Consider the following 21,931-nt stretch of genomic DNA (forward strand, 5'->3'; position numbering starts at 1 on the left):
TTTCAAATGTACTACTTTATTTTTTATACTACTTTTTTAATACAACTCAGCAATTTTCCATTTTATGCTTCTCTTCTACTTTTCATATTAAAAAAAAACTACAAACACAATGCGAAAGTAATAATAAAAACAAATAATGAAGGATTACCTTTAATTATTTTATCTATGAAATTAATGAAAAATCATGCTACATATAGATTAAATTGTAGACGATTATTAGACTTTGAACTTACCCTTTTAAAAATATATGTATTTTAGTAATTAAATCTCTGCCGTAGTGTATAAAACATTTTGAAAGCTTAGACCAAAATGTCAGCAAAACGTGGTGTTGATTTTTTAAAAACTGTAGCTGATTATTGCGTTAAGAATGGTGGTTTTGATTCTGTGACAAAAGCTGTAAGTTTTAAAAATAATTTTTAAATAATATTTTAAAGTTTTTGTGGTTTTCATTCATAATTATTCAATAAACTGACGTAAGCCCAAAAAAATAAAAATAAACAAATCAGCTGAAACAATCTGGACAAAGTGGTATTACCAGATTTTTTGAAGGGATTTTGCCAATTTCTGCAAAATTATTAAACATTGTAATATAAGTGATAATTCGAATTTATATTGATTTCCCAGGTTTCATACTAAAACATGTAAATCTTAGTTCTTTTTTAATTACAATAAATGCACAATTTTTATAAAATTACATATTGTCCTAAAAGTTTACTAGTTAAGTAGTTCGTTTGTAAAACTAATCATTTAAAATTTTTAGAATTATTAATAATATGCAACAAATCTCGTACAATTTATAACAGTTTCGTGTAACTGGTGGTGGTGATGGCCGCTGTATTGGAGAATTTACTGTTTCAAAAGAACACGTAAATGGTTTCGGAACTTTGCATGGCGGATGTGCAGCTGCAATTATTGATAATGTTACAACATATGCATTAATGTCAACCGATGCACATCCTGGAGTTTCAGTCGATCTGCATGTCAGTTATTTAAAAAGTGCCAAAGAAGGAGAGATTATAATTGTTGATGCGAATACAGTGAAAGTTGGTAAAAACATGGCGTTTATTGATTGTGTTCTTAAAAAGAAATCAGATGGCTCCATAGTTGTTAAGGGTGGTCAAACAAAATATATTGATTTTAGTGAGGAATTCATAAAAGATAAATAATACGTTTTATCTTATAATCTTACAATTTAAAACATATAAAAATATACTCGAATATGTTTATTGTTTTTAAACATATAAAATAAATTTTTAAAGAAAAATAATTTTTTTAAATAATCATATTATTAAATATTTGTAACTGAGCAATAAGATGAACCGTACCTTTTTGTACTTCTTTTTAATGTCAATTTAAATTTATAATATGTGTTATAAGTTAATAACATACATCTTGGCAATTTTAATGGAAATGGTATAAATTTAAAAAGATCGTGAAGCTTGAAGTTTCACTTTTTCAGTTTCTATAACAATCAGCTTTTATATATATGTATATGAAAAGGGGGTAGTTTTTGATTTCATATGGCATCATTGACATTTTCTATTAATTTCTTTTAGCATTCTTTCATTGTTATACCTACAAAAATATTTTTCCGGTGTAATTTGTGAAAAAAGTATTAAAACAATTGTAAATTGGTAGCATCTGTCTTTTAATTAAATAATTTAAAGATGACGGATATAAAATCGTATTTTCATGAGTGGTGTGCAAAAACCAAAGTTGATCCGAAATATGAAAGTCGGCCTACCGGTAAGTTGTCCAGCATTATTCTAGCAAGAAAAAACACATACAGTCGTCCACATGGATAATTTGCATGCCCAAAAAACAATTTTTCTTAAGGTCCCAAACATCGTCAACGATTTTTATGTGAGATACGTATCCCACAATATCCATATGTGGCCGTTGGCAATTCGACCAATAAAAAAGATGCCGAACGTAATGCCGCTAGGGATTTTATAAATTTCCTCGTACGTACTGGTAAGATTCAACCAAGCGATGTACCCGCCGATGCTGGCATTGCAGCGGTGCCTGCAACTAATGATGGTCCTGGTGGCAGTGGTGAAAGCTTTAACAATTCCGATAACCAACAAAGGCGTGTCTTTGATGGTAATGCTGGACCGCAAGATTTGGGTCAAGCTTACCGTCCTATGGATCGTGGTGGTGACAATCGTGAACATTTCAATTTCATCGATCGTGCCCAAGAACAATTGGACATGAAAGAGGCTGAGTCAATTGATGTTAATGCCGCCATACATGGCAATTGGACAATAGAGAATGCAAAAGCAAAACTACATCAATTTATGCAAATGAATAAAATATCTGCTGATTATAAGTATTCTCCCGTGGGTCCAGATCATGCAAGGTAAGTAAAATGTTTTCATAAACTTTGAATACAAACAAGTATTATGGGCATTGCAAGGGTGATGTAAAAGCTGTGCAAAGAAAAATTTAATATTAAAATAGTAAAAAATTTAAAATTTTTAAATAATTCTTGAACAGGCAGGCATTCTGTTCACTATACTGTCGAGGAATAAAAAATAAAATTAATTTATATATATTTCCAAAAAATAAATTATGGAAATTCCAATCGTGATTATGCCGTCATCAACGGAGTTGAAAAAAACCTTCTAGTCTAGAATGAACTGCTTAATAAAAAGGTCAGGGATAATCATATTCATGTATCGATACTCAAACTGTAATCGAATTCCTCACTGATGTTTATCTGAATCAATTATTTGGAATACTATAGCCAATGGAGTCCAAAAAATGTATATATTTTTAATTAGCTAAGTGTAATGGTTCAGAGATAGAGAAAAAAAGGGAAGAAAACTCAAAGAAAAGAAAGAGAGTATAGAGGTATAAAAACAAGTGTATTCCGAAGAGGTTGCAATCGATTTTTAAAGAACTAGTGCAATCTGACTTCATAGGGATTTTTCTCAGATCGTCATGGTACCTAGTTCCCAGGCTATATCCTTCTGAGATTCTGTATAAGCGAACATTTGTTAATTATATACTCAACACGCATAGTGACCTTATCAGGTCACTAGTAGATTGATAACACTTTTGCATTTCAAAGGAAATTTTCAGACAACCTGCTTCTTAAGTTATTATATTTACTCATACTCATCAGACATTCCAACTAAAATCATAAAATATCTTTGCATAATGTCATGTACTAATAACTACATCTAATTATCGAAATTGTACTAACGAGCTTTAAAAATAAAAAAACTAACAACGATATTGTAGCATCTTGATAATTAAAGAAATTGGAAGTATATGTACTAAGATAATTGATCATATTTTGAATCTCGAATATGATTGAATATCTATAAATAGAAATAATAAAACTACACAAAACTCGTATCTAACAAGGAATCCCATTAATGTGTTAAAGACAATTTTTTTGTTAACATAATAAATGGATTTTTTGTATTATGATTCCCTCTATTGGAAATAAGTTTCTAGCCTGTGGTTTTTTGGATGTATATTTTCCAGTTTCCTTTATAAAAATATATGAAAAGACTGGTATTTAAAATTATTTAAAGTTTTTTCAATTCGTTAACAGTGACTTATTATGATATTACAATCAAGATACGTATGTATCTTAAGCTTGACTTTTTGTTCCGTAAACGTTCTTCTTTTTTTAGTAGGAGGAACGTTTATGGAATGCTCTTGAAAGTCTGATACTCGTATAGTTCAATAAAACTATGTCACTGTTTTGAATTGAAAAACTAATTGGTTATTTTTGTTTTCAGTTGTATAATTTGTTGTAGTTGTAGTCTTAGGAGAATGTTCTTTTCCTTAAAACCACAGGCTGTTCAAATGGCGACGTTTTCTTCATTAATCATGAAATATTACTAAATAAAAGATGCTACAATATTGTTGAAACTGGTAAGAGCTCTTCTACTTAATTCAAAATAAATTTAATATTTTAAATAGCTAAGGTTTTATTTGTTGTTTTTGTAAACACCTTCTATAGGAGTTTTATGGCAGAAATGCATATTTTTGTGCGTGATTTAAAGAGAACTATAACTGCTCGTGAGACGGGTTCTAACAAACAGTCGGCCAGTAAATCATGTGCCTTGTCACTGGTTCGTCAACTTTATCATTTGGGTGTAATCGAGGCATATACTGGCACTCTTAAGCAAAAGAAAGATAATGAGGAATTAGCTCCCTATGAGGTCAATGTAGCCCCAGAGCTTGTTCAAAAAATAGAAGAAGTTGTGCGTGAACTGGATTTACCCATCGTAGATATGAATAATATTAAACCAGATCCCGAGACAGATGTTGTTAGTTTACAGGTAAATGGAGTTTGTATTAACAGCTAGTAATAATGTAATAATGATGAATGAAATGTTTAGGTTAATACCGGCAAAGATAGTAATCGTTTACGTATGGATAATCAACAACTGGTAGCCTCTATAATTCCGTGGGCGCCACCTCAGCCAAATTGGAATGCCTGGAATGCTTGTAATATTGATGAGGGTTATTTGGCTACAGCCTCTTTAGATGACTTGTGTAACGATCTTGAAACTAGCAGCAAAGAAATGCGCTTGAACAATCCTGAATATCAGAAATTCTTAGATTTTCGTGAAAAATTACCGATTGCTGCTATGCGCGCTGAAATCATGGAAGCCATTAATGAAAATCCCGTTGTAATTATACGTGGTAATACTGGTTGCGGTAAAACAACACAAATCGCTCAATACATTCTCGAAGATTATATATCTTCGGGTCAGGGGGCATATTGTAATATTTACGTGACTCAACCTCGTCGTATATCGGCCATATCGGTAGCCGAACGTGTAGCTAACGAACGTTGCGAAAATCTAGGAGAATCTGTAGGTTATTCGGTACGTTTTGAAAGTGTTATGCCTCGTCCTTACGGAGCTATTTTATTCTGCACTGTTGGTGTTTTGTTGCGTAAGTTGGAGGCTGGTTTGCGTGGTGTGTCTCACATTATTGTTGATGAAATTCATGAGCGTGATGTTAACAGTGATTTCCTGTTGGTGATTCTGCGTGACATGGTGCACACTTATCCCGATATACGCATTATTCTTATGTCAGCTACCATTGATACCACTCTGTTCTCAGAGTACTTTGGACGTTGTCCCGTAATGGAGGTACCCGGCAGAGCTTATCCAGTGCAACAGTTTTTCCTTGAAGATTGTCTTGAAATGACAAAGTTTGTACCCACACCCGAATCTCGCAAGAAAAACAAAGATAAGGATGATGAAGAGAATGCAGTCATCAAGGAAAATGGTGAAGATATTTCAGAACAAAATCTTAACAAAGTTATCGATTCATCTTATTCGCAACAAACCAAAAATGCAATGGCTATTTTATCGGAATCGGAATGTTCATTTGAGCTGATTGAGTCATTATTGCTTCACATTAAATCTAAAGATATTCCCGGCGCTATTTTAATTTTCTTACCCGGTTGGAATTTAATATTTGCCTTGATGAAATTCTTGCAAAATTCTCAATTTGGTGGACCACAATATCGTATTTTGCCATGTCATTCACAAATTCCTAGAGAAGATCAACGTAAAGTTTTTGAGCCAGTACCAAATGGCGTTACCAAAGTAAGTGCTTACGGGAGTAATTGTATTTTGTTTACTTGTTTGTTAATAAATTTTTTGTTAATTTTGTGGTTTACAGATTATACTTTCTACAAATATTGCTGAAACATCCATTACAATCGATGATATTGTATTCGTAATTGATTTGTGCAAGGCTCGCATGAAAATGTTCACCTCCCATAACAATCTTACAAGTTATGCCACCGTTTGGGCTAGTAAGACCAATTTGGAACAACGTAAAGGTCGTGCAGGTCGTGTAAGACCCGGCTTTTGTTTTACCTTGTGTTCTAAGGCACGTTTCCAAGCTTTAGAAAGTCATTTAACACCCGAGATGTTCCGTACCCCACTACATGAAATGGCTTTGACCATAAAACTTCTACGTTTGGGATCTATACATCAATTCTTGTCGAAGGCTTTGGAGCCACCGCCATTGGATGCTGTAATTGAGGCTGAAGTGCTTTTGCGTGATATGCGTTGTTTGGATAACAATGATGAGCTAACGCCCTTGGGTCGTATATTGGCCAGGTTGCCAATTGAACCGCGTCTAGGAAAAATGGTGGTGTTGAGTACCGTATTTGGTTGTGCCGATATAGCTGCCAGTATGGCCTCTTATTCCAGTACATTTTCAGAGATCTTTGCTTTGGACTTGGGCCAAAGACGTTTACAAAATCATCAAAAATCATTAGGCGGTAGCAAATGTTCTGATCATGTAGCCATGATTGTTGCCACTCAGATGTGGGAAAATGCTCGCCATAAGGGAGAGGATGAAGAAATACGTTTTTGCGAATGGAAAGGTCTACAACTGTCAACTATGCGTGTTATGGCTGAAGCTAAGAGTCAACTTTTAGATTTATTACAACAAGCTGGTTTCCCAGAAGAATCAATGATTTCTGGCCGCATTGATGCCAACTCGGATGATCCGGTCCTTGACATGGCCACAGCTCTACTATGCCTGGGTCTATATCCAAATGTCTGCTACCATAAGGAAAAACGTAAGGTCTTAACTACTGAATCAAAGGCCGCTTTAATACACAAAACCTCGGTGAACTGCAGCAATTTGGCGGTGACTTTCCCCTACCCATTCTTTGTTTTCGGCGAAAAGATTCGTACACGTGCTGTGTCATGTAAACAAATGACCATGGTGGCACCTTTACATTTGCTATTGTTCGGTTGCCGCAAAGTCGATCTCGTAAAAGGCAATATGGTACGTTTGGATAATTGGCTTAATTTCAAAATGGATCCATATTTAGCCTCAATGATTGCTGCTCTTAAACCAGCCCTAGAAGACTTGGTATCGACTGCCTGTGATGAACCCTCAGAAATTATGCAGTTAAATGAAACACAGTCGAAACTGGTGGATGTGGTTAAGGATCTTTGCACCTTAACTGCTGGTGATTATCAAATACAGCGTGAAAAGGGTGTTATGCCATATCAGAGTCGCGGATCTGGTGGCAGTGGAATACCAAATAAAAGAGGAAGATTTGATGGTGGCAGCAGAGGTGGTTTTGGCGGCAGTGGCAGCCGAGGTGGTTTTGGTGGTGGTTATGGCGGTGGTGGTTTTGGAGGTGGTTATGGCGGTGGCAATCGTTTCGGTGGTGGTGGCAGCAGTGGCTTTGGCGGCCGCGGAGGTGGTACTAGTAATTGGGGACGTTATGGCGGTGGTGGGGGTAATCGCCGATTTTAAATACATATAGAACTTAAATGTAGTCAACATAATGCGTACACGCTAATTGTCAACAATTGTACGTTTGATTTCAACATTTACCGCTTATTAATTAATAAAAGACACCTTAGTATTGAAACGTATTTAAAAAAGGAAGTTTTATTAAAAGTTTATTTATGTCATTTAGTTAAAAGCTTTATTATCTAAAAATGGCCCACCTTTGGTTTAATTCCAAGTCAATTTCATTCTTACACTTAATGATCTTCGTAGAATGCTAAAGCAACCGCTAGCAATACAGCTGCAAAAATACCAGCATATACTCCAACTAATTTCCAATTAATAGGATCCTTATGTTTTACTTCTAATGTTTTACGTTCTTTGGGTTTACGCTTGCTAAATTTTTTTTCAAATTGTTCTACTTCCAAACGGTTACGTTCTTCTTCCTGTTTGCGACGTAATTCCTCTTCCTTTTGTCTTGCCAACTCTAGTGTCTTTTGTGTTTCTACGCAATTTTCATCGCATTGTAATTTTTGTAGGCCAGCTCGATGTTTGTCACAGGAAATTTCCGTTTTTAAACGTTTACAATCGCAGTAGATGCGTAATTTCTTGCGGCAAGATTCGGGATATGGACAAGGACCAGAATGACATTTAGCCGCACAACGATGACCGCATGGATACTAAAGTAGTTAAAGCAAAATGCTGTTTAAAATGTTTTGTTTTAAAGACCCATTTAAACTTACATTTTTTAAACATCTATTACCACAGCTCTTCAAGTTTTCTTGTTTTTCTATGATTTCACCTTCAGTAGCCTCAGTATTGTAATAATCGCTGCATTTATAGATAATGGGCATTAAGCCGCAATGGCATTTTGTTTTAATAGCAACACTACAAGGATAACAGGGTGGCAGGTGACAAGGTCTTGGGCAATTATGTTTACATCCTTCGGGTCGTGGTATATTACAACCTTGTTCGCAAGGAGCACAACCAGGTTGTTGCTAAACAAAGAAAATTACATTCTTTAGGAATGGCCTGTAAACAAAATTTGTCTAGTACCTTCATATCTTTTAAATCCGCTACAGCATGACATACTAAAGAGCACTTGTGATTGCCACAGTTTAATAAACGATTACACAAACGCTGGCAAGATGTTGGTTTAGAATTCCAACAGGGCCAATCAGCTACTTCATGACCTCCGATACATGTTACACTTACTTTTTGTTCACAACGTGGATGAGGCATTTGTTTAAATTCAAACTAAAATGAAACAATAGTAACAGAATATTACTCTATAATAAGAAAAGTTTGCAGTAATATTTACCTGTTTAGTAGGCTCCCATATGCTGGTAGTATCAGGATTGGCTTTTTTAGCCACCTTAACCGAGGCATGACATTTCGCCATACACTTGTGATCACACTTGGTGGTGTCATTTGCTAATCCACAAGGTTGTGCACAAGGTGGACACTCATTTTTATGACAGCGATGCTTATTTTCATGATGGCATTTAGAAGGTATGCTAAAAATTTAAAATTTACACATAGTTCCATTTAATAAGAGAATATTTCAAAAACTCACCGACATGGTTCCAAACAAACTACGCGGGCAGTACGTTCACGACCACAGGGTACGCTCTTTTTACTTTTACCACAACGGCAATTGATTTGCGACTTTTGCTGACATGGATAACAGGGGCCCTTATGACAAATCGACTGGCATTTATGTTTGCCACAGGACAATGGTTTGCCGCAAACTTTGTCACATGGTGGACAGTTTCTATCGCAACACTAGAATGCATTTTGTTAAAGGAAAATGTTTTTGATTTTAATTTATTCTCATTTTACCTTACGATTGCAGGGATGTTTGCCACAATCTCGTGTTTGTTTACACTTGGTTTCACAAGTAAATTCCTTAGAACAGGGCAATTCTTTTTCGTGCATACCACAGCGGCATTTCTTTTTCGTTATAATCAAACACTATAATGGTTAAGACCATAAAAGTAATTCGATTCAAGTTTAGTTACAGATTAATGTAAGTCCGTCTATATAACTTAGCTAAACTTACCAAATTACAATTGCCCTTGTGACAGCGTTGTGTGCAAGTGTGTATGCCACAAGCTAATAGCTTTTGGCAAGTATCTCCACAAGTATCTATTACCTCCGAACAAGGACCAACTTTTTTCTATAAGATAAACCCACTCAATTTGCTTTATTAATAGGAATACCACACTGTATCTACTTACAGTTTTACCACAAGGACAAGAGCGTGGTAAACTTAAAGGACAATCTCCACAATCACCCGAATGACAAACTTTCTTACAAGTATGTAGGCCACAAGAATATGGCTTCCCACAGGGCTTTTTACAATGCCATTTTTGATCACAACATTGGCGTTTTGCCTTTTCCCGTCCACATTCACACGGTTGCATACTTGTCTGCTGACAGGGCGGACATTGTCCAGATTTGTGACATATTTTTTTACAAACATGTTCTTTGCAGGGTAATAGCAATTCACACTTCTGCTGACATTCCCACAACTTATTGGCGCAACGTACTGACTTTGCAGAAGATTTGCCACATTTACAAGATGTAATGGCATATTGGGCACATGGTGGACATGGTCCGGGATGACAAAGTAAAGTACATTTATGACCACAATTTGGCTGTAGCGCTTTACCACAGATTTCACCGCAAGAGTGGGGTATTAACCAGGGCTGTGATGGAGGATTTATTTCTTTACCACAGAAGCATTCATATTCTGAAGGTCTTTCCTCGGGTTGAAATTCCCTTCTACACTGAGGACAACACCAATGTAAGGCTTTGGGCTTCTTAGGTGGCACATATTCTCCCATATGATTGTAGTAGCCCTGTTCATTTTGCGTTTGAGCTTTGGCCTGGGCCATACTGTCATTAGCCCATCGTTTTATGCAGTTCAAGTGAAAGAAACAATAACAATATTTGCAGGACCAAATAGCATTTGAACGCTTAATGCTGCCTATGCAAATAAGACACGTAGCTGCACCAGTTTGTAAGACATTTTCCAAAAAGCCAGCAGTTTTGGCCAATAGCGGCTCATCCTCCTTGCGTTTGTCATAGTGCTGATATAACGATTCTGGGAAAGGTAATTATATAAAATTTAAATGTATTCCTTTCTATTTTCATTAATATTTACTTAAAATAGTATTCTCATCTAGTTCTTCTTCATCTTCTGACGACGAAATGTAGTTTTCAACCAATTTTTTGGCTACTTCAATGTTTCTGGCATGAGTCTCATTGAATTTTTGAGTTGGATTTTTAGCAGAGTTTTCTTGTTTGACCTTTGTTGGCGGCATTATACAAAAATAAAATTAGTAAATTTATTTATTCTTCTGCCGGTGTACACGTAGAATTATTTTTCGCAATTTTATTAACAAATTTTATCAGTCCAATTGGCATGAATAAAGTTGCCATATTATTTTCAAAAAAAAAAGCATTGCCATCGTATACGTCTTTTGTCTAATGAAACAGCACTGTTTATAATTATAGAACTAGTATTAAAATTATTATAAGGAATAATGAACTGAATTATTAAAATAGATAACTTTTATCAAAAATTAGAAAAAAAATATTAAAATACAAATTTTGGTGCATTTGTTGTTACATTTTATTATTTTTCATCAGAATTTGCATGTCAATAAAGTATTTTGCATATTGAGAATTTCGGTTAATTTCATTGGGTTTTTCAAATTATTTTTTAATTATTTTTGGAATTTATTGTTTTATTGTTAAAAGGAAGAGTGTTAAGTATTTTTCAATTGCGATTTGCAAAAATCATATCCTCATTAGATGAAAATGTGATGTCATTTGCCTTAAAATGTTTAAAGGATAATAATGAGGCAATTTCGATATAAAAAAATAGTTTAGATTTCTAGAACAAGTGTAAATCAATAAAATGTAATTATGAAATGTTTAATCAATAACATTAAAAAATATAAAATAGAGTAATAGATGAAATAATCCAAAGAATTATTAGAAAAAACGCACTGAGTGCTCTATCAAAATCTACTGGACTCCTGATTTATCTTTTTCAAAATCTATATACGAACTAGGAGGAACACTATGTTTAAATTTAGACCTCTAAACACACCTTAGATTGCTTGGAACCCATGTAAAATGAACTGTCGTGTAGTACAGGAAAAATACCTAATTTAGATATTTTAAAATAGAAGTGGTTATCATACCGTAACATCTACAAAAGCAATATTTTTCACCTAATACATACACTTATATATATATTTAGAACCCAAATCAAAAATAACTATTCAGATCCAAATACGCCTACTGTATCTTATTCATAAAATAAAGAATTTAAAATATGAGGTTGAAAATCAAGATTTTAGCATTTAATAGTTATATAGTGGTATATGGTGATGTCCCCATACTTAGAGTGGTTAGGATGGTACTTAGTGTTAGATTTATGGAATAAGAATCAATATTCTACAATTCTAAATAAAATTTACACAGTACTTCCCAGTATAATGGGGTTTTTGTAATGTAGTTTTTGTTTATTAATACAAAATGACCAAAAACCCGGATTATTTTTGTTATAATATATAGATTTATACCTCACAAAACATTTTTTCTAGGTGCAAATCCATTGATTATCTAATATATCATGTATCCAATTCAGAATACTTATTTTTTACGAAATTTAATGAAAGAAACGATAGATTTCATGTTAAGTCAAATATTGATAAATTCTGATAGGTATATAGGAAAATAAATCGGTTAAGAAATATCCAAATTTAGTCGTTCCACTACTAAAATATCTAAAAAATTTTATTCAAATATATAGGAGTAATAAAAATATTAAGTTTTATAAAATAATGCAGCAATATTAAAAAAAATAAACAAAAAACCTAAAAAAGCAAAATACTTTATTGACCCAAAAAATTAACAATACGTTCACATTTTTTCAAAAATCTTTTTAATTAATATAACAATTTTACTTTTTATGGTAGAAAATTAAAATATAAGATACTCTTTAAAAAATACAATAAACAAATTGCTTTATTTTGCTAAAAAATAATTGTTCAGATAAAGTTTTTGCTAAAAATTTATATAATTTTACATAGGCAAATTACTTAATTGATTCACTGTACATATATTTTTAAAGAAGGTGGTTTATATAATTATACAAGGGTTGATTATGATCTAACTAAAAAAACTTAAAACTTATATCAAATTTTAGAAAATCTTAGGTTTTACAGACTGCCGTAATAACAAGAGCACAATTATGATCTGATTCTTATACGATTTTGTTTGTATAAATTTAGTAACTTATAAATTTTTTGTCGAATTTTTGAATAGTGTTTAGGTTCTATCATTTCAATCAGTTTTACCACACATTTGTGGAAAGAGGTTTCAACGTTCGTAATTCATAAAATTCGTAAAAGAATATCGTAGAGTGTCATTGCCATTATCTCTTATAAATAATCAGATCGTTGATTTTGCTCTGTATTCGAGAGTTTTACGTTTCAGATAAATGAATCGCGGTAACGGTTATTCGAGTTTTACATATGAACTTTGATATACATAGTTAAGTATGAGATCAGCCCTAAAGTCTTATAACGACGATTCTCTTCATTTTGTCAACTTCTGCAGACCTACTAAGTATTGTAAGTTTTTATGTTTCCACACGAGTCGACACTACGTACATCTAGAGCAGTTATCATGGTTCCAGAATTCGACAGAATATCAGCAACTTAACTGACATGTACCGTTATTCAGGTAAGGATGATTAACAAATGTCTCGCCATCTCATTTAGGGAGGCCCGGTATAATTCCGATATTACCTAAAGTTTTAACTTAGATAGTAATATATTTATCCTAAAGTCCAAAGTAGAATATAGTTAAAAATTCTTTATTGAACCAACTCATCTATTTGTCTTTGATTAATCGGTATAAACGTGAAAAATGTCAACAGTTAAAGGAGGTGATTCAAAAGAGTCCGTACAGGAAATTTATCGAAAATCTCTTGAAAAATATGATTTCGGACCACGTTAGCATACAGCATTATAGGATGTGTAAGGAGAATTTTACTAATCCTAATTTATACAAGTTAATTTTTAATGTGAAAGTGATTTTATAAATGAGACTTTTAACCAACATGACTACGATGACATTTTGGTGAAAATCTAACACTTCACCATTCCAAAAAGTTAAAAACAAAATAGATGTAGCAGCAAATTTACATAAAATCGTTTATTTTAAAATAATATAATAATAGTACATAACAAAAATTTATATTTAAAGCCATGGTTACAAATTTAGGTAAAATCTTTTATACGATTTTAAGTTGACATCACTATTGGCCAGCAATCTAAAAAGGGAGTGAATAATATTTAAAATTATTTAAAGAACCGTATTTATATAACGTTTTAGTAATAAATACTTACAACAACAAGATGTCCACTTTTATCACGTACTACACCTGGTTCACCACCACCAGTTTGAATATCAATAACACCAGATTTACCCTTAACCATATTATGCTCCAAACTGTATTAACGAAGAAAAATAATGTTAAAATTTATTTATTTCAAAAATTTCTTCAATTAAAACTTACGAATCTCTTTCGACAATCTTAAGCACATCAGCCGTACCCACAGTATCAATAATGAAGGTGCAGAATTCAATAATGTAAGGTATGAGCAGGATCAGATCACCTTTGTCTTTTTTCAAATCGAGGGGAATGCGTATGACCATTAAATCATCACTATGATTAGTTAAATCAAAGTCTAACTTCTCAAGTGGTAAGCGATGTTTTTGCTTATACGTCTTGCCGTCTAATACATAAATTGCTTTATTGCTTAGGAGTATGAAACGATCACGAGACTTGTAACCGTGACGATCGTATTTAATGCAGGAAGAGGAATATTTAAGGGTTTCACCATTGAAATTGTTACCAATGAAGTTGTTAATGGCAGTATTATGTTCCGAAGGTATGCGATCGGTCTTAAACCAATGAGGTACACTTTGGGGATAGCTACTCTTTTTATCTGAAAATTAAATAGACGTTTAGAATTAATGTTTGTTAATAAATGGGACGAAAAAATTCTTTACTACTAGAACTGATCTAGAATAGAACACATAATAAACTAGAACAGAACTAAAACTGAACAGAACTATAATGGATCTATATTCTAGAATAAAGACTTGAAATATAATATACTTCAATTTATATATCTTACCTTTGAATACTTTTTCAGCCAAAACCTTCAATTCAAATTGTCTCTTCTTTTCTTCTGATAAAGCTAAACGATATTTACGTGCCAGATGTAATCTATGTAAACGATGCAAATAGGTGGAGGCCTCTTGACAATGACTGGGAGCCGAAGGCCATCTCATATCAAGAACTTTTGTGGGTAAATCTTTAGATAATCTCAAGAGCCACATACGTTTCGTATTGGCAATGAATTTTTCATTGTAACCGTTGGGTGGATCGTTCCGCGTGATAAAACCTTTAATAAAGGCTCGTATCTTATCGGCAGCTTCACGACGTTTCTTGGCCGCTTGCTGGGCCAAATAGCGACGACAGAACGATTGCAGAGTGATAACCTGCTCGCGTAATTTCAAGTATTTTCTGCGTTGTTGACGTCCCTTCCAGCGAGCTTGCAAAATCGCAGCAATATCGTGTTTCTTCTCTTGGAAGGCATCTTCCGTATCGAAGAGAGTCTTGGGGAAACGTATAAATAGTTTAGTTTCACCCAAACGGTAGTCTTCAGGACCGTAGTTGAGTTCCTTAACCAAAATTTTAACGCCTTCCTTGGCGGGTCCATTGTAGTTGGGCCAAGTTTGTTTGCTCAAGCACTTGTAACGATTAAGGAACATGTCGTAAGTTCTTCTATAGGCGAAACCAGCTCTACGCACACGTAAGTTCTCCATAAGACCCAAATATTTAACTTGATGCAAAACTAGATCGTCATTAAATATGCCGGGTGATTGAAGATCGTTAGGTTTGATGCAGCGAATATAAGAAGGTTCCTTGCACATTAAAATGTCCATTAAATTGTTAAGGGATGTTCTGAACTGGGTGACAGCAGTTTCAGGTCTCTTTTTATTCAAATATTCTGACTCAGGGAAACAAACACGCACAATATTATTATCAGCTTTACTCATGGTTTCCTTCAAATCACGGAACAACAAGTCATTGTTTTTGTCCAAGAAACTGTTGACATTATAAGTCACATCACCAGCATAGTGAACTAGACGGAACTCGTTACGTCCCATAGTTTTTTGCACATGTATGGGAGCTTTTTCATGGCACAAATAGTGAGGATGATCACCCAAACGATCGGTCAATTTAGCCAAGAATGTCATGTCGGTGGGTTCGCCTGGACGCAAACATTCTTCATCCAATATGGATATAATACCCTTATGTTTCTCTTCAATCAAGTTGCAAATAACTTTATTATCGAAATATTCGACTGGCACCCACTCAATACCTTCACGTCTATATTCATCCTGTTCCGATTTTAGAGTCAATTCAATAAACAATTGTTGCAATTTTTCGTTACAGAAATTAATGCAGAATTGTTCGAAACTGTTGGTTTTGAAAATTTCAAAACCGTAAATATCCAAAATACCCATAACATTATTGCGAGCTGTACGCAAGTCCTTGGCCTGTAGAGAGATGTTAAGACGTGTCACCAACCAAGAGAACAAACGATCATAGACGGCCTTAGCTAAAGCATCACGAGCATAAATGGCCATTTCGCGACTTAAGGGTGAAGTAACTACATCACCTCTGGCATCGATGGTGCGATGAGTTAAAGCATCACTTAACTCATTTAAATCAACTCCCAAAAGTTTGGCTACCGTTTTCACTACATCCGAATTCTTAATCTTAGCCTTGCCTTCCTCTTCGTCAAATTGCACATTACCCAAATGCAAAACACTGGCAATAATGTTAAACACCGCTTTTTGTTCATGGGCCGAGAAATCAATGACAGTCATAGCATGTTGCACTTGCTTAAAGTTATCAGCATCATCAATGGTCTTAACCAAGCCCTTATCCTAAAAGGAGAAAACTAATGTGAAAAAAATTTTATAAATTGTTTAAATGCGACTTACGCCATCACTTAAGTAGGCATAGTTGTTCAAAGATCTAGTCAACATTAATTCCTTTAATTGTTCCTCACTGGCACCAGCCAATAATTGATAGAAAATGTGGAAATTTCTTTCGCCAGAATTTTGATTAACTACACGTGACTTTTCTAATAAATAATTTAAAATGTTACCACCAATGGGAGTACCAGTAAAATCGAATTGTATATCCATATATTTGCCAAAACGTGAGGAGTTCTCATTACGATTGGTTTTAGCATTGCCGAAAGCTTCCAACACTGGATTACTCTTTAGTAATTTGTCCTTAACACCCTCGACGGTACTTTGATGGCCCGAACAGGCAGCAATATATTGTAAAACTTTTTTAGATGCTTCAGTCTTACCCGAACCACTTTCGCCTGAAAATATAAGTGAATATGTTATTTCGATTTGAGTTTAAATTCGAATAGAAATCTTAAAATCTATTTTGACTACATTCGATAACAGATTCAAAACAAAATGCTTGCTTCATCCCTCTAAAGGCATATTTTTCTGATAAAGATAATCTACAGTCTTTGTTTAAACCTAGTTTACTTATTATCTTATGTGTTATGTGTTATGGACCAATTAAACCTAAGTTATATAGAAACACTAGGTATCAACAAAAACAATAAAATACTGAATTTGGAAGAGGAAAAACTCAATATTTTGAGTAAAAGGTAATTTTCTGATTTCTTTAATCAATATTGTTTTAAATGTTTAATCAGAATAATCAGATTAGTTAATCTACAAATAAAGTTAATCTGCTTTTTATCCCTTTTGATGTTTTTGAGTATAAGATTGAAGCGGTGTTGCCATACAAAACATTAGAAAATGTTACAGTTTGTTATTAAAACGATGAATATTTTATAAAAAGAAGAAGAAAATTGTTAATGTAATATGAAAATTAATGAAAACCAAAATTTAAAGCAAAAATATATTGTGGAGTTCCTCTTTATGTTAATGTTTATTTTTATAAAATTGTATTAATTTTTTGGCATCAGCTGTTTACACTTTTGCATTTGATGCTCAAGTTAAAACCACCTCTATTAGACGCTTAAACTAGCAAACAAAATTAACTAATTCTATATACTCAAAAACATCTTTAATGCCTAATCATTCACCTAAAGATTGGTCCTAAGTAACTAGTACAGTAATCATAAACACATATCGATAAAATTTTGAAAAAAGTCAAAACCCAGGGACAATGTTATTTAAATTTTTCTAAAAATTGTTCTAATTATAATCATTCTAAAATTAATTAATTTAGGACGAATTCTTAACATGTTCCTGGAAATTTACATTTTAATACCGCCAACCCATGAAAAAACTTTTAGATAACATAAATACTTATTAGACGTTTTTTTTTAAATTCTTTATTAACTAAATATAAAATATTTATAGTTAGTTGCTAAAAAAATTCTGTTATCTTTAAAACAAATATAATCGTAAATAATTTTAAACACTTGATATTATTAACTTTTATTACGTACGAACTTTCATAGAAATCTATTGAGATTTGACAAATATTGACGTTTTACAAAAAAAATCTAAACATCATTTATTTGTTAGAGTATGTATTCAAGATTGGACATTTTTATTTTAACTTACCGGAGATTAGAACACATTGGCCTTTATTTTCTTCAATCAGAGAGCGAAAAGCATTATCAGTAACTGCAAAACTGTAAATATAAAGTTTTTGTTAGAATAACAAATTAATGGAATAATTTTTTAAGAAGTTTTAAGTGGATCGACACAAACATTGACATACATACGAGTGCAAAGACATTCAAGGTTTTTTTCTATTTTATAATGAGTTCTATTACAATAACACCTGGTTTACACTGGGAAACTTTTGATTTTGTGTATGAGAGAAAGAGATGGTTAATATTTCTTTCTCTCACACACAAAAATCAAAAGTTTCCTAAAAAATTTTCACAGTGTTAACCAGGTCTAAGGGATCTTAGTAATTATATCATTGCTTTTGTATTTTTTTCAACCTATTTAGTAATTGAGAGCTCCCGGTTGTGTATTTTTGTTCAGACGGATATAATTTTAAAATAACCTTAATAAAAATCAACAAAATTAGGAAAAGGCCGCACTTTTCTAAAAGATAGAGTTACAATTCCAGTGCAATTTATCCATCATATCAGGTTTTAGATATATCGTTTTATAAACTTTGAATAAACTTTTTTTTACACATCTGAGATATAATAACGGTGCGAAGACAACATTATTTAGTTTATTAATCAAACATACAAAAATATTCGTCCTAAACCCAATCAGCTTAGAATTGTTTTCTGAGTCGATAAAGCTATGTCCGTGCGTCTGGCTGTCCATGTTAACCTTGTGCCAAAAGTACAGGTCCCAATTTTCAAAATAATTTGGCACCCACTCTTTTTTTTTTGCCCAAGGACGAATCCTATTGAAAATTGATAAAATCGGTTCATTATTTCGCCTAGCCCCCATACAACCGTACGCCCTGAATATGATCTTTGGACTCATAATTATGTTAAATGTTGTATTTTGTCAGCAAAAGTTGGAAAAACTTGGTTTTATAGAACTTTTATTGACATTAGAGATTTTTGTAATGATTGGACCTCATTTGACCCTAGCCCCCATATAAACTTCCTTCAGAAAATGACTTGAAGGTCAAAGTTCAGCTATAAACACTAATAACACTTTTAAATTGTATATAAATAACTTTAAAGTAGACGTGAATTCCTCTACCAATATTTATAAGGATATGCCCATATATTTCCCCTTGAGCCCCTTGTAAAAAAGAATTTTTTTTTGCTAAAAATAAGTAAAAATATTCCGAAATAAAGTTAAAAAACAAATCAAATGCTTTATTTTTTTTAAATTCCCATTTTTAACATACTGACTGGTGTAGGGTATCATATGAACGGCTATGCCAGACTATACATTCATACTTGTTTTTTTACTTATATTTTTTTCCTATTTCCTCATTTTGTAAGAAAAAATTTCGGTTTTTGGGGTGGGTTGGTGTATTTTCCCTTTTCTCCATTGTTGATCCGCGCCTGAACTATATAACATCTAAAATATGTTTTATTCAAACTTTATGATACGATAATATCAATTTTGAATCCAAACTCACATTCAAAATGTAAAAAAAATGTTGCAGGCCATAGGATAGACCTTAGTTTTTATGAAGATGTTAAAACGGGATATCAATCAACATTGCAAACGATCGTAGACCACTTGAGACAAAGCGTCGCGTGGAAAAACGACCATTTAACACTTTAAAATCAATACCTACCTAACATTTGACTACATTCCAATTCTCATTCATAACTTTAACATCTAAAAAGTAACAGTAATTCTGTATAGATTTACAAAATGTTACTTCTCTCGAAGTGGACTTTACAAAACCGAAATTTTTTCAGTCTTTTTCACTGTGTATGCCAATTATCAATAGAAAAAAATCTTATACTTACATATGTGGTGGTATTTCATAGAAATGTTTATTTCTATATTCTTTAATGTGAGCCTCAGAATAGATGGGTAATTGCATATAAGGATTCACCGATATCAATACCTGACCGATATAGGTCTGAAATTGTAAATAAAAGAAAAATTTTAATAAAGAAAAGTTTATAATAACTAGATTTACTTACATAAATATAGTTTTCTTGAAACCTTTTACGCAAATTATCAATAAAGGCCTCTTCACTCTGATAATCTTCGAGTAGTACAAAATCTTGTACACCCACACGATCACGATCGTGAAGACCACGTTCCATGGCTAGTTTTGAAGGTCTAAAAATAGAAAAAAACAATAATTGCATATTAATTTAACTATACTCTTATAAAATTACACTTAAATGTACAGCATTTAGAGTTCACATTTTGGCAATGAGTTTTACTCTTCACTCCCATCGAATTTAATGCAGGGAAATTGTTTATATTCCTTGTCCGAAAATTACTCATGAATAATTTATGTTATTAACTACAATTTTATATTACATTTTTTAATAATAATTATAATTAAAAGGGTTTTCAGTTTCCATTTTGTCTAAGTTTTGTATTTTTTTTTTTTTTTTGATAAATACTTTTCCAGAGTTTCGTTCTCTAATAATAGCTTTATAGCATTTCCTATCAGATTGAAATGTGTTTTTTAATCAGCTATAACTTTATCAGAAAACAACTCAACATAATAATATATTGAACTTTTTAATTTCCTTTAAAACCTGCAAAATCTGCATAATACTAGTACAATGTCGTAGATTGAAATATTTTCTAAAAGTTACAAATTTCAAAATAATTTTTCTATAATTTCCTGGAAACACCTAAAATATTTTTTTGTAATAAACAGGTGTGTCTTTTAATTGTTCAACTTAAATGATAAATTTGTCGTTTTTATACTTAATTAAAAATCTGGTTCATTTGCCTCTAAAATATAGCGGCGGTTCGTTAAAAAGTTATCAACATTTTTTAAAAGTTCAATGAAATTGTAATCAGATAAAATGAAATATTAAAAATCGGTGTTCCTTCAAATTTAACTTACAGAAAAAATTTATTTTTCAAATCAATTTTAAAAGAATTGCTATTTTGACTCTGCTCTCTCTGCCTCTGGGAAGAGATTAATGAGAGTTACGACTACGTGCACATTAAAATCGAGGTCTTATATATGGACTTAAATTACGGATCGATTTAGTTACTTATTTTTGTATCCGTTATTCTAAATGGACAGAGTTTTTAAAATAACTTTTATAATAATTATTTTTTGATTATGGGTTCCATAAGGTCAAAAAAGGGTTGTTATTTGTAAAATTTAGTTGAACAATTAAGGCCCGCGCTCTCACACGTACACGCGCTCAAATATATAATAAGAAAATTTTGGAAACATACAGAACTCACAATAGAGCGGTTCTTATGTTTAGGTGAATCCGATTACAGACGATGTCATCAAAGTATAAAAAATAATGGTACTACGGATGGCTAGCTGCCCGCAGGACTATGTCCTGGCTCGTCAGGTGGTTGAGGTTCATTTAGGATCCATGTAGTGGCTGTGTTTTAAACTCAAATTCGCGAGGAGGGGATACTTGGCTTATCCCGAAAAAATTACAAGCCAGGACAAAGTCCTGCGGTCAACTTGGGAAACTTGGAATAATAAAATGTTTGAATTAAGTTGATAATGTAACAGATTTTGTATCTATTGGAATGAGATGAACCATTGGATACTTATATCTGATTGGCGAAAGCGATCCTGAGTTGTATTTGTTGAGATGCCGAAAGGATTTACGGTTGAAGTGTCGTTGGAGTTGTTTGAGGCGTTGTAAAGTTGTAATACCTTTATCTTGTTGAAGTTTACTCTAAACATGCTCAACTTGCCACAGTAGGTCCTTGTGGCAATTGAAATAAGTCTAATAATTAAATTAAGAACTATGTCTTCAAACCACCAATTACGTCCTCTATGAGCCAAAACAGTGGAAGCGATTTTAAGAGGTCCAGGAATTCACTGAGCTGAGTCTTTACATTATGAGATAATTTGTAGATACAGAACACAATATGGTGTTTTCACCTGATGTTGGATCCACCCCTT

At 32.9% G+C, this 21,931-nt stretch overlaps 4 protein-coding genes across 5 annotated transcripts in view; 2 read left to right on the top strand and 2 right to left on the bottom strand.

Moving 5' to 3' along the window:
• Positions 1 to 157: 157 nt before the first annotated feature.
• On the top strand, positions 158 to 1,293 carry LOC111686522 (acyl-coenzyme A thioesterase 13-like). Its single transcript, XM_023448880.2, has 2 exons — positions 158 to 396; positions 804 to 1,293. Exons 1-2 carry the CDS (start codon positions 310 to 312, stop codon positions 1,164 to 1,166), a joined length of 450 nt encoding a protein of 149 aa, XP_023304648.1. The 5' UTR covers positions 158 to 309; the 3' UTR covers positions 1,167 to 1,293.
• A 255-nt stretch (positions 1,294 to 1,548) lies between these two features.
• Positions 1,549 to 7,388, top strand: LOC111686523 (dosage compensation regulator). The gene is made up of 5 exons (XM_023448881.2): positions 1,549 to 1,746; positions 1,837 to 2,359; positions 3,980 to 4,301; positions 4,362 to 5,585; positions 5,662 to 7,388. Exons 1-5 carry the CDS (start codon positions 1,668 to 1,670, stop codon positions 7,264 to 7,266), a joined length of 3,753 nt encoding a protein of 1,250 aa, XP_023304649.2. The 5' UTR covers positions 1,549 to 1,667; the 3' UTR covers positions 7,267 to 7,388.
• LOC111686524 (NF-X1-type zinc finger protein NFXL1) lies at positions 7,387 to 10,675 on the bottom strand. Its single transcript, XM_023448882.2, has 9 exons — positions 10,412 to 10,675; positions 9,483 to 10,351; positions 9,305 to 9,421; positions 9,085 to 9,216; positions 8,819 to 9,027; positions 8,564 to 8,759; positions 8,299 to 8,499; positions 7,986 to 8,240; positions 7,387 to 7,922 (listed from the first exon to the last, which is right to left on the bottom strand). Exons 1-9 carry the CDS (start codon positions 10,569 to 10,571, stop codon positions 7,500 to 7,502), a joined length of 2,562 nt encoding a protein of 853 aa, XP_023304650.2. The 5' UTR covers positions 10,572 to 10,675; the 3' UTR covers positions 7,387 to 7,499.
• Positions 10,676 to 13,457: 2,782 nt separating this feature from the next.
• Positions 13,458 to 21,931, bottom strand: part of LOC111686525 (unconventional myosin IC) — a 39,804-nt gene continuing 31,330 nt past the window's right edge. For both annotated transcript variants that reach the window (XM_046951568.1, XM_023448883.2), the window contains 8 exons: positions 20,004 to 20,145; positions 19,824 to 19,939; positions 17,977 to 18,047; positions 16,354 to 16,745; positions 14,472 to 16,296; positions 13,847 to 14,279; positions 13,677 to 13,779; positions 13,458 to 13,600 (listed from right to left, as the gene is read on the bottom strand). In XM_046951568.1, the coding sequence (XP_046807524.1) occupies positions 13,586 to 13,600; positions 13,677 to 13,779; positions 13,847 to 14,279; positions 14,472 to 16,296; positions 16,354 to 16,745; positions 17,977 to 18,047; positions 19,824 to 19,939; positions 20,004 to 20,129 (3,081 nt within the window). In that variant the 5' untranslated portion in view covers positions 20,130 to 20,145 and the 3' untranslated portion in view covers positions 13,458 to 13,585. The remainder of the gene's footprint in view (positions 13,601 to 13,676; positions 13,780 to 13,846; positions 14,280 to 14,471; positions 16,297 to 16,353; positions 16,746 to 17,976; positions 18,048 to 19,823; positions 19,940 to 20,003; positions 20,146 to 21,931) is intronic.

This window comes from Lucilia cuprina, chromosome 5, assembly GCF_022045245.1.
Source record: "Lucilia cuprina isolate Lc7/37 chromosome 5, ASM2204524v1, whole genome shotgun sequence".
In the NCBI taxonomy this organism is placed as follows: Eukaryota; Metazoa; Arthropoda; class Insecta; order Diptera; family Calliphoridae; genus Lucilia; species Lucilia cuprina.

Coding starts and splice junctions, on each gene's coding strand:
- LOC111686522 (XM_023448880.2), top strand. CDS start 310: ATGTCAGCAAAACGTGGTGTTGATTTTTTAAAAACTGTAGCTGATTAT. Junction 397..803: donor TTGATTCTGTGACAAAAGCT/GTAAGTTTTAAA, acceptor AATTTATAACAG/TTTCGTGTAACTGGTGGTGG.
- LOC111686523 (XM_023448881.2), top strand. CDS start 1,668: ATGACGGATATAAAATCGTATTTTCATGAGTGGTGTGCAAAAACCAAA. Junction 2,360..3,979: donor GTGGGTCCAGATCATGCAAG/GTAAGTAAAATG, acceptor CACCTTCTATAG/GAGTTTTATGGCAGAAATGC. Junction 5,586..5,661: donor TACCAAATGGCGTTACCAAA/GTAAGTGCTTAC, acceptor TGTGGTTTACAG/ATTATACTTTCTACAAATAT.
- LOC111686524 (XM_023448882.2), bottom strand. CDS start 10,571: ATGCCGCCAACAAAGGTCAAACAAGAAAACTCTGCTAAAAATCCAACT. Junction 10,352..10,411: donor AGATGAGAATACTATTTTAA/GTAAATATTAAT, acceptor TACCTTTCCCAG/AATCGTTATATCAGCACTAT. Junction 8,241..8,298: donor CGGATTTAAAAGATATGAAG/GTACTAGACAAA, acceptor TTCTTTGTTTAG/CAACAACCTGGTTGTGCTCC.